The sequence below is a fragment of the Neomonachus schauinslandi genome, chromosome 8, assembly GCF_002201575.2.
Source record: "Neomonachus schauinslandi chromosome 8, ASM220157v2, whole genome shotgun sequence".
NCBI lineage: Eukaryota > Metazoa > Chordata > Mammalia > Carnivora > Phocidae > Neomonachus > Neomonachus schauinslandi.
The window spans coordinates 108,155,066-108,170,705 of record NC_058410.1 but is presented as its reverse complement, the minus strand read 5'-3'; the positions used below and the strand labels follow the sequence as shown (position 1 = coordinate 108,170,705).

Below are 15,640 nucleotides of genomic sequence, written 5' to 3'. Positions count from 1 at the left end.
AGCGGGGTGGCGGCGCGCGGCGCGTGCAGCAGCAGGCGCGCGCTCTTGCGCGGAGGGGCGCTGGCCAGCTCCTCCAGCAGCCGCCGCTTCACCTCGCGCCGCCGCTGCCGCGCCTCCTCCTTCTTGCGCTCCAGCGCCTCCTCCTGCCGCCGCTGCTCCAGCTTCGCCTGGCCGCGGGAGCTCTTCTCGAACCAGAGCCGCAGCGTCTTGGCCAGCAGGCGCTGGCGCCGGTACCACAGAGCCGTGAGCATCTGCGGCTGTCCCTGAGGAGCGCGCTGCAGCGGGACGGCGTCCTCGCCCGCGGCCATGGACCGCAGCGTCCGCCCGCGCCTCAGCGGCGGGTCCTGCTTCTGGCCCCTGACCGCCAGGAGGGAGCTTCTGAGCAGCTTCAAGTCCCCCTCCGGGTTATCGTTGAGCACGTAGTCCTTGCACAGGTAACAGAACACGTACAGATCCCGGACCTCCATGGCTAGCGGGTGCCCGGTCTCCTCAAAGTGTTTCAGGGCGTGATCCTCGATGTAGCGGCCGCAGGCCACGTGGGAGCACTTGAGACAAGCCCACACGGACTCGGTGGTGGCGCACTCCCTGCAGCACCACTTCTGCGGGTTCAGGATCGAGTGGTCCTGGGCGAGCCGCAACCGCCCGACATGTTTGCATCTATCCATGTCTTACAGAAGGCTCCACTCTTTCAACCTGGCACGACAGAGCCCCCAGAAAGAGAGAGAGAGAGAGAGAGGTTTCAGCAAAACATTTCCCTAGGAAAAGGCTTGCAACTGCCATTTTCAATTCAATGCTCATTACTTTTCAATGCAAAATTGGTTCCTTTGGAAGGAAGTAAAAAAAAAAAAAAGGTGTGTAAGCCTCAATCTAAACAACTTCTTTTAAAGTAGGCTCTACGCCCAATGTGCTGTTCAAACTCACAAGCCCAAGATCAAGAGTCACGTATTCTACCAACTGAACCAGCCAAGCGCCCCAATCTAAATAACATTTTATAGGTCTACTATGGTCTGAATGTTTGTGTACCCCCCTTTCATATGCTAAAATATCAACACCTTCCACCCATTCCCCCATAGGGGACACAGGGCCTTTGGGAGATGATTAGGTCATGAATGGGTTGACCCTCATGGGATGAGCCTTCACTAATGGGATTTTTAATGCCCTTATGAAACAGTTCCCTCACCCTTCACCCATGTGAGGACACAGCGAAAAGCCAGTATTAACGGTCACGAACCAGGAAGTCCTTACCAGACATGGAATCTGGTGCCATGATCTTGGACTTCCCAGCCTCCTGTGAAAAATGTTTGCTGTTCATAAGCCACTCAGTCTATGGTATTTTTGTTATAGCAACCCTGAGGGACTAAGACAATGTGAAAAGAACATGTACATCTTGTAGAAAAGGTGGGAAAATGTTTACTTTCTTTACTGAAAGTATAGGTAAGTACAGAATTAGACAGATCTGACTCTTAGGACAAGTGGTGGAGTGGCTACTGGTTTAACCAAACTACCAAGCAAAAAGAAAGAAAAAAAAAAAAGCAAATCTTCCAAATGATATATGTGAAAATGCTTTTTAAAAAAATAACATATTGAGCTTTTTTTCCCTTTTTCTTCCTGTCTTCCTAACATTGCTTCTTCAAATATTGTTCCTCAGAGAAGCCTAAGGGGCAATTGCTCCAAAGAGAAGAGGCTATAGACAATTTTTTTTTCCTTTTTATTTATTTATTATTTTTTATAGACAATTATGTTAAAAGAAAACTTTTTATTCTTTGGAACCTTGACAGGTTTTTTTTTTTTTTTCTTTCCCAGTACCAGTATTTGAAATTCCCTAAAGGTAGTTCCTCTTATAAAGTGAACTTCCTTCACCCCCATTTCTTCTCCACTTTCATTTCTGTGAGCAAATGAAGTTCCATGATTATGGAGTCACCCAGAGAAGTATTTTTGTTTTGTTTTTTTAAGATTTTATTTATTTGACAGAGAGAGACACAGTGAGAGAGGGAACACAAGCAGGGGTAGAGGAAGAAGCGGCTCCCCACCGAGCAGGGAGCCCGATGCGGGACGCTTAACAGACTGAGCCACCCAGGCGTCCCACCCAGAGAAGTTTTAAATCCAGTACACTCTGAGTAGTCCCTTTAGTTGGTTTCCAGATGCCCTTTTTGGCCTGGTACTATTGCCAAAAGCCCCACAACTATACCACGGGACCAAATTAGAGATCCTTCCCATTTTTTATTGCCCATTCCAGATTGGCAAAGGCCAAGTCCCTACATAAGAAACCCTTAAAATCATACAAAGGAAGTAACCTAGATGATTTTCAGTCAGATCAGATCATGCTTTTCCTTTGAGTTCTTTCAGGATTTAGTTTCTCCTACATTATTTTTCAAATTATTGATTTGTTACTAAGTGCCCTTTAAGACAGTTCTCTGGATGTATTTATCCACTTCCTAACTAGATATTATCTTCAGAGAGAAGACCATGTGTTATATTTCTTTTTTTATTCCATTATAATTTTGTGGGTGCTCTACTCTTAGTGGTCAAAGGTGTTCTGTCAGAATTACCTTCCCACACAGTCCAGAATGGTACTGAAATAACCATTTGTTTACTTTTTATAGGGCACAGCCAAATTAAAACACACATACATTAAAAGATGAGATGGTAAATAAATGAATTTTCTTTTTGCTACTTACTACAATCAAGAGTTCCAGTTGGGTACACATGATGCTTACAACCAATTACTGGGGACACAAATGAAAGTCAGTAATGGAAGAATGAAGGGGGGTGGAAAGCAAGAGACTGGCAATTCCCAAGTTTCTCACTTACTTAACATTTTTAAAAATGTAGTTCCTGAGCCACTTACCAGCATCAGAATTCCCTAGGATACTTGTTATATGTACAGATTTCTGGTCACAACTCCAAACCCGATGAATGAGAGTCTGGGGAGGGGTCTCAAATCTCCATTTTAAATAAGCCCTACAGATGACTCACTTGTACATTAAAACCTTAGAACCACTGCACTAACCCAGTAAATTATTTAGGGATGAAGATGTCCTCATGGAAACCAAAGAAAGAATTTTCTTTCTCAAAAGCTTCCACTTTGACTAACATTGCCCGAACTTTCTGCAATGATGGAAACATAATTTATCTGTGTTGTCTAATACCATATTTACTAGCCTCGTGTGCCTATTGAGTACTTGAAATGTGGCTAGTGAGACTGAGGGACCGAACCTTTAATTTTATTTAATTCTAATTAATTTAACTTTAAATAGTGGCTGCATGTGGCTAGTGGCTGCAATACTGGATAGCACAGACTTAAATACACCAGGACATATGATCTTTAGCTCACTCGGCTTTTCTTTTTGTTTTCTTTCCTTTGAAAGATTCAGTACTCGCTGAATCATATCTGAATAGCCTCTTCTTAGGACTCAAAACCTGGCAGATCCCCATTTTAGCCAACAGGAGCCTTGATGTGTCTTCAGGAATTTAATTGTCACCAAGATCTTATCACATGAAACAGCACAGCTTCAAATCCTATAAAGAGACCATCTCTGTGAACAGGAATACAGCAACACAACACCGGGAACACTGATGCCTTGCAAAATCAACTCCTGTGCTAGAAAAAATATGCTGGAACAACCAAAAGCCAAAATAGAAAAACACTAAAAAACCATTCCACACCCTCTCCATTGGAGAGCTGTCAAATGGAAAGGGCACTCTGGAAATTCTTCCTCTGATTTCATTTTCTGATCTATAAATCTGCTGATCACGCACATCCCTTCCTGCACAGCCCTTTCCCATTACAAATCTGTCGTGGTGACTCACTAACCTGCCATATGGCAGAGTAAATCCATTCAGGAAAACACAGGGCTACTTTGCACCTCACCACAGTGATTTAAGCTAGGCAGACTAGCTTCTCTAGAGGAAAAACCGTATCTGGATCATGAAATGGAAACTACCCAAAAGTGACACAAAAGAAAAAAGCCCCCTTTTTTTTTTTTTTAAAGATTTTATTTATTTATTTGAGACAGAGAGAATGAGAGACAGAGAGCACGAGAGGGAGGAGGGTCAGAGGGAGAAGCAGACTCCCTGCCGAGCAGGGAGCCCGATGCGGGACTCGATCCCGGGACTCCAGGATCATGACCTGAGCCGAAGGCAGTCGCTTAACCAACTGAGCCACCCAGGCGCCCCCAAGAAAAAAGCCCCTTTAATCAACATACAGAATAAAGAATAAAGAGAACACAATCCAGGTACACTTAGTTCAAGAAAGAATGTGTTTAACTTACCTCTCATACCTACTCTGACCACTTTAAGAACAGGCCTAACACCCACAGGCATAAAGAATTCTATTTTACATTTTTCTGACATGTACACCTTTTCCTTCATAATTCTCAAAGCTCAGAACAGTCCTAACATTTCCACTTAAAACAGACATCACCCAGTGTGACAGGCACCCAATATCCAAGAGATAAACTTGCAGTGTAACTGGCAAAGAACAAGATGTGCCTTAACAGTTCTCCATCATTAAGTAGATCAGCAACTTTCTTTTTTTTTTTTTAAAGATTTTATTTCTTTATTTGAGAGAGAGAATGAGATAGAGCATGAGAGGGGGGAGGGTCAGAGAGAGAAGCAGACTCCCTGCTGAGCAGGGAGCCCGACGTGGGACTCGATCCCGGGACTCCAGGATCATGACCTGAGCCGAAGGCAGTCGCTTAACCAACTGAGCCACCCAGGCGCCCTAGATCAGCAACTTTCAATGACTGTCCTGTACACCATGGATTGATCTGCATATGGGGTAAACTTGACAAAATATTAGCTTCTGCTTCTTTAACTACCATAATTTTATTTTAAAAATATGAATCAACTGGAGCTAAAAAACATAATCACTATTTAAAAGCATTCTACTATAGTTAATATCACTAAATATTAAATTAAAAGGTAATGAAATCCTCAATTCATGCCTTTTGTTCTGCTAAGGAACTTCTAGACTTATCCCATTATTTTTTTTAAAGTCTCTGTATGAGATGACTGAATATTACAATCATCTTTCAAAAATCTATGGTTTAAAAATATGATTGTCTTTTAACTGGACTAGTCCAATTGTTCTCACGTAGAAAATCTCTTAGCCGATTCTAAATGTGTAACTGCATCATCAGAATAAAACTTCTGGGGGAGAAATCAACAAAAACCAAATAGGAAAAAAATAATCTCCTTTGGGGAGATTTCCATTTCTTTTCTCTCTCTCATCATATTGTTTTCTTTTCAGTTCTTAACTAAGGACAGTGGAATAATCCTGCCTGGTCTTGGTGAGACCAAGTGGCATAAATTCCAGCTTCAGAGAGAGTAGACACTATGGTAACATGCTGACAGCCTTCATTTACATAAAAGAATACTAATTACGTGGTATCATCAACATCTGCGATTCTGCTCACTGCCATATGCGACAGCGCAGGGTATTTTAACCCTTCAACTTACTAAATGTACCCTAAATTGCACGTACCACCAAACTCACAAAGACTGCTTGAAAAGGCACAGTGAATACATTTTTATAAATAAGTATTAAAACGAATTTTATTTTCAGCTAACATTTTATTTCCAAGAGATATGGGGAAATATCATTTAATACCAACATACAATTAAGGAAAAGATGAAAGATACAGTTAATAACCCAAAAGGGAAGAACGCTACATCCTAGAGTATTATTCAGGGCTCTAAAAGGCTGTATAATAAATACAATGAAACTAGCCTTTTGAATTTTTAGATGCTGGCTAAAATAAGACAAAGGCAATAAATACAAAATAAGAAAAACAAAAAGTTGCAGCAGAGCCTGAGAGGGATGAGGTTAGTGAAAGAAAGTGTTCAGAAGCCCTTTGCTAAGGTAGTGTATGTGTGGGGATGTGGCTCAGTGGAGTGGAGTGTCCCCCACACACCGCCTCTCCCCTTCTCCCCGCTTCCCTTCTCCCAGGATGTGGGGGGGGGCGGGGGTGGTGGTGGAGGGTGACTTATCAGTCAGAGCATGGCTCAGAGACTCCCAGGGAGGCAGAACTCTCTGAGAGGGTTTCAGAGGCTCTGACTAAACGTGTTCTTTAGCTCTCTGACCCGAGAGCTGGGATGGAAGGCAGCAGCAGGTCACCGTATGCTGCCGTGCTGGGTGTGTCCGAGCCTTGTGAGCTGTGTCACTGCTCACCTGGCCTCGGCCATCAAGTACTGGTGTTCAGGAATGAGTGTCTAATCGCGGGTGAGAGCAGAGTGCAGGTTATGCCCATGTGGTAATGTCTCTCTCACTTGCATTAGGACCTGCCTTCTTGGATTAGAAAGGAGTAGGGTTCATCTAGGAAGCTCTGGGCAGGGCCCACAGCCCTGCTTTGTCCAGGGGAGGGGCTGTGCCTGTGGCCCAGCAGGGAAATGACAAACACAGCACAACCATCAAGGAATAAATGCTCTGCTCTGTACCAAACACCAAGTTCTCTGACCATAGTAAGAGCAAGAATTGGATGTAAGCCCTCTATACCTTCAGTCTCTGCTCTCTTGTTCACCTTTCTCTCCAGATACACACAAGTCTCTCCTGTCTAGACAGAGAAAGAAGGACATACAGACAAAAGTCTGCCCTGCCTCCAGATGATCACTGACACTGTTGTTGGGCTCTTTCTCCTTCTGCCCACCTTATTTCTGGCAAGATAATGTGCAGCTGCATCTTCCTCACAGTTCACTCCTTAACACATTCATTTCATGGGAACTATTTACACAAAGGGCATTGGCAATTTCTTTATAGCTAAGTTCATTAGCCTGAATTTTAAGCCACTGTTCTCTGGTTTTCTCCCTATGTCTGAAATCACACCTTCCCTGTTTTCGTGTCTCTCTCTTCCTTAAAATGTACACTTTCCTCAAGACTCTGCCCTCAGCTCTCTTTCACAGTGATTTCATCTATTCCTACAATGTTGAGTATCATTTCTATAACGTATTTTAATTTTCACAAATACTTTCTAAAGAGTACTTTATTGATATAGTTTATATACCATAAAATTCACTCATTTAAAACAGAACTCGGGGCGCCTGGGTGGCTCAGTCAGTTAAGCATCTGACTCTTGGTTTCGGCTCAGGTCATGGTCTCCAGTTGTGAGATCGAGCCCCACGTCAGGCTCCACACTTAGCAGGGAGTCTGCTTGGGATTCTCTCTCTCTCTCCCACCCTTCTTGCATGCACACGCTCTCTCTCTCTTTCCCTCTCTCTCAAATTAAATAAATAAAATCTTAAAAAAAAAAAACGCATACAATGCAACAATTTGGTATATTCAGAGCCCACAAGTACTTTTGAATATGAAATCTTTCCATTTCATTGCAGAGTCTCTATCTTAGGTTGAATTTTCACATTCTGATACCTGCATTATGTATACTACTATTAATAGTATTTGCAAGATGAAGCTATTGAACGTGTTTTGCACTTTTTGTTTATTCGTTTGGTAGCCGTGATGATCACGGACTGAAATATATACAATTTCATCCAGGTCTACAGGTGTTCAAGATAGAAAAGATGACTGATAGGGGGTTAGAGAGTTGCCATCTGTGGAACAAAGCTAAGCTAGCTGGCCTTCGACAGATCCGACTTTTTGACTGATTAGCCTAATACTCTTGCCAAAGAGGTCTGTGCCTAAAACTTAAACCCTTGTCCAGATCTATAGTAGACTGGGGACAAGGTGGCCAAAAAAGGGGGCTCACAAGAAATTCTGAATCCACATGGAAAACACACACAGGAGCACGTGTGCTCTTAAAAGTGTTACCTGTGACTCCACAGAGAAGTGGCAGCCAAGAGTAGAAGATAACCCAGTTGGCTGTGTAAACATTAAACAAGTCTAATTCAGAGCTTAATAATTTATGCTACCTCCCAATCAAAAAGGCCTATTTGCTACAACCTGATGTTGTTTTGGCGTGGTCTACTTGACAGGCTAGTGTTCAAGCAAGGTCCAAACTAAAGGTTCCCTCTTCTACTCCACTGCCGCATGGAAAATTTCCTTTGCCACCACTGAGAGAATCAGGGTTAACCTTTACAAATCTGACCACAGGAATCCTGGCTTGTAGTCCTGAAGTATGCCTCGAAAACACTAGGTTCTCCACAGCAGCCAGGCAGTCAGTCATCAAAAATGTACACATATGTTGAAGTGTATACATATGCCAAAACTTCTTGGATTGTGTCCTTTAAATATGTACAGTTTATTGTATGTAAGTTACACCTTAGTAGAGCTATTAAAAATTACACAAACACACCCAGTGAGGAATTTACCCCTAACGAAATAATGGAGTGAAGCAGCAGCTCCTTCTACTACTAGGTGAAAGCTACCAGGAAACTTTATCAGGAGTGGGTAAGACTGACAACACAGACTCCACTGATCATTTTACACTAAAAGCAGGATGACCACACACTACATGCTACATGCTGATAGGATGCAATAAGGGGTTCACAGCAGCATCACCTATAAAGTACTCTGGCTGAAAGAACTGAACCTGAGTCTAGTGAAGCATTTGGATCTAACTACCAGGGTATGAGAAATGTAGGAGACAGAACATGCTACCACAAGGCTGCAATTAGCCAGATTACCAAATCCGAGTGTGGCAAATGCTATAGGATCAATGATCTGAAGTCTTTAACAAATACATGGCATAAAGAAAAAAGCGGGTGGGGGGATGGAACTACTACAGACTATGTGAAACTTAGAGACATATCAACCACATTCAGTGTGTGGTTCACATTTAAATCCTGATATCAACAAACCAACTACAAAAAGATGTTTTTCAGACAACTGGGAAAAAATGTTTTAAAATATTGTCTGCCTCTACCTATATCACTATATTTTTTAACAGTTTCACTGAGGTATAAGTGACATACAATAAACACATGTTTAAAGTATATAATTTGGTAAGTTTTTGACATATGGTATATACTTATAAAATCACCACAATCAAAAGCATGAACACATCCATCACTCCCAAAATTTCTTCATGCCTCTTTGTAATCCTTCCCTCTCTACCACAACTGGAGAAATTTAAACATAGACTAAGTATGAGAAAACATTAATTATTTGTTTAATGTGACAGTAGTATGGTGGTTATACTTTGTTTTAGTCTTTATATGTTAGAGATATCTCAAGTATTTATAAGTGAAATACAATGTATGGAATCTGCTTTAAACTATTCTGGAGGGGAGTGGCAGGAAGATAGATGAAACACTGTCAAAACATTCATAATTGTTGAAGCTGGTTGATGGGTACATGGAGCTCACAATGCTATTCTCTTTATTTTAGGGTGTGCTTACAAAGTTCCATAAAAATTGTTTTAAGACAGGGGTGCCTGGGTGGCTCAGTTGAGTGTCTGCCTTCAGCTCAGGTCATGATCCCATGGTCCTGGGGTTGAGCCTTGTGTCGGGCTCTCTGCTCATGAGGTGGGGAGTCTGCTTCTCCCTCTTCCTCTGCTCCTCCTCTCTGACTGTGCTCTCTCTCCCATGCTCTCTCTCTCAAAATAAATATCTTTTTTAAAAATCGTTTTAAGACAATAAAGAATATACTCTCTGGTAGCAAAAGAAAACCGTGAAACAAACCTATCACAAATTAGAGAAGTTTTGGGACACCTTTCATCTCTATCATCATTTTATCATCACATCTAGTTTTACTTTGAAATGCACCCTCCCCACCCTACACAAACACACCAAATCAAACCAGTAGTTTTTCGCAGCAGCATTAGTCACAGAAGATGGCTGGCAAAATACCCTCTGGTCTGGGCCTCAAATATACCCTTTAGGATCAGGTGGCAACTTCTTTGCAGGCCCCCCAAAGTTGCTTTCAATAACTTTACCAGATTTTTGCCCATAAGAACTTCCTGAGTATCTTTGTCTTTTGGGGTCACAAAGCCACTTTAGTCAGTCTGTTGAAATGCTCTTGCTTGGTCTAATGTTTTCTCCCTGAAACTTCTTCCATTATTGGAAAAGAAAAACCCCCTCATTTTTTCACAGTTCTGCTCCTTCCTCACTAACTCTGATCATCCAGGTGTCAAGGAACTCATCTTATACCTTCCTAAGTCTGGCTGTGGTCTCAGCAAACAGTAGCAGAAATCTCTGACCCCGGGCAGACACAAGTTACTCCCAGGCCACATGATGTTTGGCAAAGCAAAATTTGGCCACATGGATCCAATCCAATATTCACAAACATCACCCAACAGGTTGTTTTCCAGTTGAGACTCTGGAATAATAGTCTTCTCAGAGAAACAATGTTATAAATAGCACGTGGGCCAGTTGAAGCCCATCATGTATCTCCAGTATAGTACTAGAATACTAGCACTACCAGGAGGGAAGCTAACTACCAACTGTATTATTTTGAGAAAATTAATTCAAAGTTTCAACTTGAAATGCCAAGAATTGCTCTCCCAGCTGCAGCCCAGGCAGTGAAATTGGGAAATCTCCCTCCTCCCACTCCCCCACGTGGCTGAAGAGGGCTTTCCACACATGGACATTTGTATGGAAGACACACATATACGGTAGGAACTGCCTGTAGAGGAAAAAAAAGAACAATTTCTGTGAATGGAAAATAAATCTGACTAGAATTTACAAACTGATTGTCAGGATTAGATGCCAGTGCTGGTTATTTCAGTGGCTGTTCCAAGAAATAGGAACCTCCTCTTCCTAATGTCCTGTTTCTTAAAATGATAGCAGTATATTTAGTTCTGGGCCTTCCCCATCAATACACCAAAACACATCTTTCAGGACAAAGGGCCATCATATTTTGCATGAGTGGAGACCCAATTTTTGAGCACTTTATTTCAAGAGCAAAGAAGACAAATGTCTAGAAAGAAGGGCCAGATACAAAGGGGTATTTGTTACATACACACAAAAGGAGAAAACTGGAAGCTACAAAGAGAACACTCAGGCACTTTAATGGAGAACAGATTAAATAAATTATAAATGGGCCATATAATGGAAACCATCAGTTGTTTTTTGTTTTGCTTTCTTTTATAAAGAGGCAGACCTATTTGCACAACGATTCAAGATACAGTATGTGAAAAAAACAAAGGGGCAGAATGGTGTATATAATATACCATCATGACTGTTTAAAAAAAAACTATACACATACAACCTCCCTGCCCCCTCACGTGCATTAAGAGGTTAAACAAGAAACTAGTAACAGCACACACACCATGATGGCAAATTGGGGATGGAGATGGAGAGGAGATTCAGTCATCAACCTTTGTACCTTTTGGGAGAAAGAAATCATGTGTTATCTATTTTTAAAAAGATATGGCACTGAGGAGACTGTTTCAACAGTCTTAAAAATTCAGGCATCAGCAAGATGACTGAAGATAAGCACAGAACATCGATGGTTTATTATGTTTTCATTAGAAAAGGACGTAGAGACAGGCAGTCGGATGATAACTTATGGTGTATGGAGAACCTACGGAATTATATTCTAGTAGCACTAATCATTGCACAGGGAACCCCCCTCACTCCCTCTCCATAAGCTTATGACCAGCGAAGTGCAGACCTCTCGATATAGTGGAGCCTCCATTGGTCAAGCGTCAATCACGTGAAATTTCGTATCAGCCAAGGTACCAAGGTAATTTCTACTCTACTCGCCCAGGGGCCACTACCGAAATTTGTCCATAGAACTGATTTTCGTGGGCAGGCTCTTGCCTTTCCCAACTCTCAAGAGATCTTTCCTTCCTTCATGGAACAGCTCCTCACATTATTTCAGTTTACTGGTCAGCAAGCTACAACTCTCAAAACCCAACCAACCTCTCTCTGAAGAAGTGTGAGTGTGAGAGTGCGCTAGTGGGCGGTGAAGGCAATCAGCTAAATGGTGGAGGACCCTCCATACCACTCCAAGTACAAAAGCCACACAATAAGCCTGTTTCTCAGTCTGTAAAATCAGAAGGCAATAGTATCTACTTCAAAGAGTTGTGCTTGAGGGAGACTCAAATAAAATGGCCATATAACTGCACTCTGAAAGTGCATGCCTCTAAGCAAAGTACTGGCTGACCTGGCCACCCTGTCACCTATCCCTGAAAACAGTTATTTTTGCCTGCATAGGGCCTAAAGTTGGGCTGGCTAACTGAGCAGCTTACAGTAATTGGTTGTCTGATCTTGATTTTACCCAGACAGTTTCGTTTAATAAGGCATTTTTAATAAAATACTCTTAAACAAGAAAATAAATGATTATTTTATATTAAAAATGAGAAAAATCATTATTTTCCCCAAGCACATTAAAGATTTTTTTCTAATATTATCTATTTCTCTTAGGTCTTTAAGACCTTTAGTAGCAACACAATGCAAAGGAAGTAAAAGTCCAATTAAGATGTTAGAAACAAACTCATAGAACCATAAAATGCAGCTGGATGAAAGAAGCAGAATCAGTCTCCGCTCCCTCTCCAGTGGGGGTATGCCCATTGAATATTTACAGGTCCCACAGAATGTGCTGCATGGCAAAAATATAAAAGAGGCCTTCTTTCAAATAAGGCATAGAAGGCTTTTCAAAGACATGAACTGTGCATGAACCCTCATCTCTCGTATAAGAATGAAGCAGAAGTGCTTCTGGGAACTCAACTATAGTAAGCAGACACAAGAGAAAAGACAGCCAGTGCACACCCAGGCAATGAACTTCATGTAGTTTAAATCCCACAAATCCCAGCCACCTCTGCTCTTATTTTAGAGATGCCAACCCTTCTGCCCTGCCAGTGAGTCCCACCTTATGGATTAAGACAATGACATCCTCATTAAAGGCAAATATAGAATCTTACAAGGGAAACACACAAAGCCAATCAATGGTTAACAGCTAAGCGCAGATTAATTTACCATAGCAGGAAGTGGAAAGCAGAGCTCTGAGGGACAGGGTGCTGTATAGATAAATATAGTGAGGAAGAAACTAAAGAGGGAGAGAAAGTCTGAATCACTGCTTGAGACCCCACAGAAGGAAGACTTGAGCCATAAGGGGTAATGGACACCAAGGAGGGAGGGCCCTAAAACAAAATATATAAGAACACAAACAATAAGCCTCACAACTTCATAATTTTTTCCAGCAACCCTCCCATGTCGCCTCTGGTAACTGTGCTGAACATTGTACATAACCACCAAATTATATCAGTGAGGTATAACGAAACAAGGGATGTATGCAATTCATTAGCTTTTAATACATATGAATAACTAGAAAAGTAATTATTCTAAAGTTAAACCTTTCATTTCTGAACATGTGTTGTCTGAGCCTGACTTCTTAGTAAACTTCCGTTTGTTATTTTTAAATTTTTATTATTTTTAGGGGGGAGGGGCAGAGGGAGAGGAAGCGAGAATCTTAAGCAGGCTCCACACCCAGCACAGAGCCCGACGTGGGGCTTGATCTTGAGACCCTGAGATCATGACCTGAGATGAAATCGAGTTGGACACTTAACCAACTGAGTCACCCAGATGCCCCTTCAGTTTGTTATTTTTAAGTTAATGGTCACTAATTGGCTATAGCCAAGGGTAAATCAAGTGCCCAATCAAACCACCTAACTCAGCTACAGCAAACTTACCAAAACATATACATCATCACTATACCTACCACTCATATGAGAACCTACCCAAACTAATAAGAACTAAACTGCTTTGAAGGAACTATCGATAAAAACTATCTAATATTGGCAGAAGCAAAATAATAAATAATATTCCAAGAGACCAACCAACACATCTCTAAGAAACCATCTAATGCTTTACTAATTCCAATCAGAGTCTAGCTTATGAGTCTGCTGGTAAAGAAAATACCTCACAAAGGTCCAGATATGCCCTGGACCTTAATAGGAAGGAGGGCAGGACCATTAAGGTGTTGATGTCATTGAGTAGGTTCAAGAAATAAGGAACTTATGGGGCACCTGGGTGGCACAGTTAAGCATCCAACTCTTGGTTTCAACTCAGGGTCATGAAATCAAGCCCTGTGTTGGGCTCTGTGTTCAAAGTGGAGTCTGCTTGAGACTCTCTCTCCCTCTCCCTCCACCCCTCCCCCCACCCCCGTGCGCATACATGTGTGCACGCGCCGCACGCGCTCTCTCTCTCTTAAAAAAAAAAGGAACTTTGTGTTCTCACATGATATAATAGTATCAAATGTCTCTAAAAGAGTAGATAAGGATTTGTCTTCTGAGATTGAAGTTAGAAAGGAAAAAAAAAAGTAGTAAACACAATAATCCATCTGTTAAAAATGCCAAAACCCTGAGGTCTGAGTGACGGCAGGGTTCTGGGGCCCCCACACCCAATCAAAGTAACCCAGGTATAACCTCAGAGACCTAGGGAGAATATGACTGTCCTAGACATATGAGCCTATACCTGACTATGGACTAAAGACCACAGGTAAGAAGGAGCATTCTCAGAGTAATAATGAAACAGTGCTCTTTCTACATGGCATAGGGGAACAAGCCCCCAGTCTCTAAATACAACTACTTGAGCCTGGTGATATCAAATGAGGGCCAGAAACCATTAATCACTAAAAACATTCAGCAGACTTCCTTTGCATCAATTGCTTGCACAGAAAACTAAAATTGATTTTCCATGTACCTTGCCTTCAGGGAGAGAATGTAATAACCACCAAGTTCAAGTACTAGTATGCTTAACACTTACATTTCTCACTGTAAATGAATCTTCTAATTGTTTTGGTCACATAAGTCATTTCCCAAGAAACTGGACATCATATCGTGTTCTCACAAAATTGAGGTTCTGAACCTTTAGAGTTAAGGTCTAAACCCTAGTTATGACTTCACCAAGGTAATGCCATCTGCGAGGGCTAGCAAAAAGCTAGCTGGCAATTTCAGGGGTAGTTCTCTATCTAAGATCTAAGTAGAACACAGACAAAATTTCTAGATACTTTCTGGTATTTTTATAATTAACTTGCATTATAAATAAACTATCATTTATTGGACATTACTATATCCAGACACTGTTCTAAAATTTAATGCACATCAATTCTTCTTGACAACTTGATGAGGTAAGTGATTTTAAACTCATTTTAAGAAGAATAAGAAGGCTCGGAGAGGTAAAGAATCCTCTCCAAGGTCACACTGCTGGTACATGGCTGAGCTGTGCGATAGATTCCAAAGCTGGCTCTTAACCAAATGTGACTGACTACTGTCCGAACTTTAGATTTTTATAATCTAATGTGAAATATCTCATTGTTTTAATTTTCATTTGCTTAATTACTAGCTTAATGTTGAACATCTTTTCAAATAACTATTGAACATTTTTGTTTTCTTTTTTGTCAACTGAAGAAAACATACACTTACCACTTACCCAGCACTCAGATGAGAACTTACCAATAAAAACTTAACTGCTTTGAAGGTGCTATCAACAGATATATATATCTAATATTGGCAGAAATAAAGTAATAGGCCTTACATATTCCAAGAGATCAACCAACCTTTGCCTACTCTTGGATTGGGTTGTTGGTCTTTTCTTTATATATTCTGGATACAACACTTTTAAATTTACACCTGTAAATATCCTCTCTTAGTCTGTTGCTTGTCTTTTGTTTAAGGTGTCTTTTGTCCTGAATAAGATTTAGTTAATGCAATCATATGATGCAATTTAGGATTTTATATTTTATGAAATCCTTTCTTAAGTCAAGGTAATAAAAGATATATTTTTAAAAGATTTTATTTATTTG

The 15,640-nt window shown here is 41.2% G+C and overlaps 1 protein-coding gene across 1 annotated transcript in view; it reads right to left on the bottom strand.

Moving 5' to 3' along the window:
• The window catches only part of USP49 (ubiquitin specific peptidase 49), a 7,776-nt gene extending 7,111 nt beyond the window's left edge, over positions 1–665 (bottom strand). The window contains exon 1 of the mRNA XM_044917248.1: positions 4–665. Within this exon, the coding sequence (XP_044773183.1) occupies positions 4–665 (662 nt within the window). The remainder of the gene's footprint in view (positions 1–3) is intronic.
• Between the last annotated feature and the right edge of the window lie 14,975 nt (positions 666–15,640).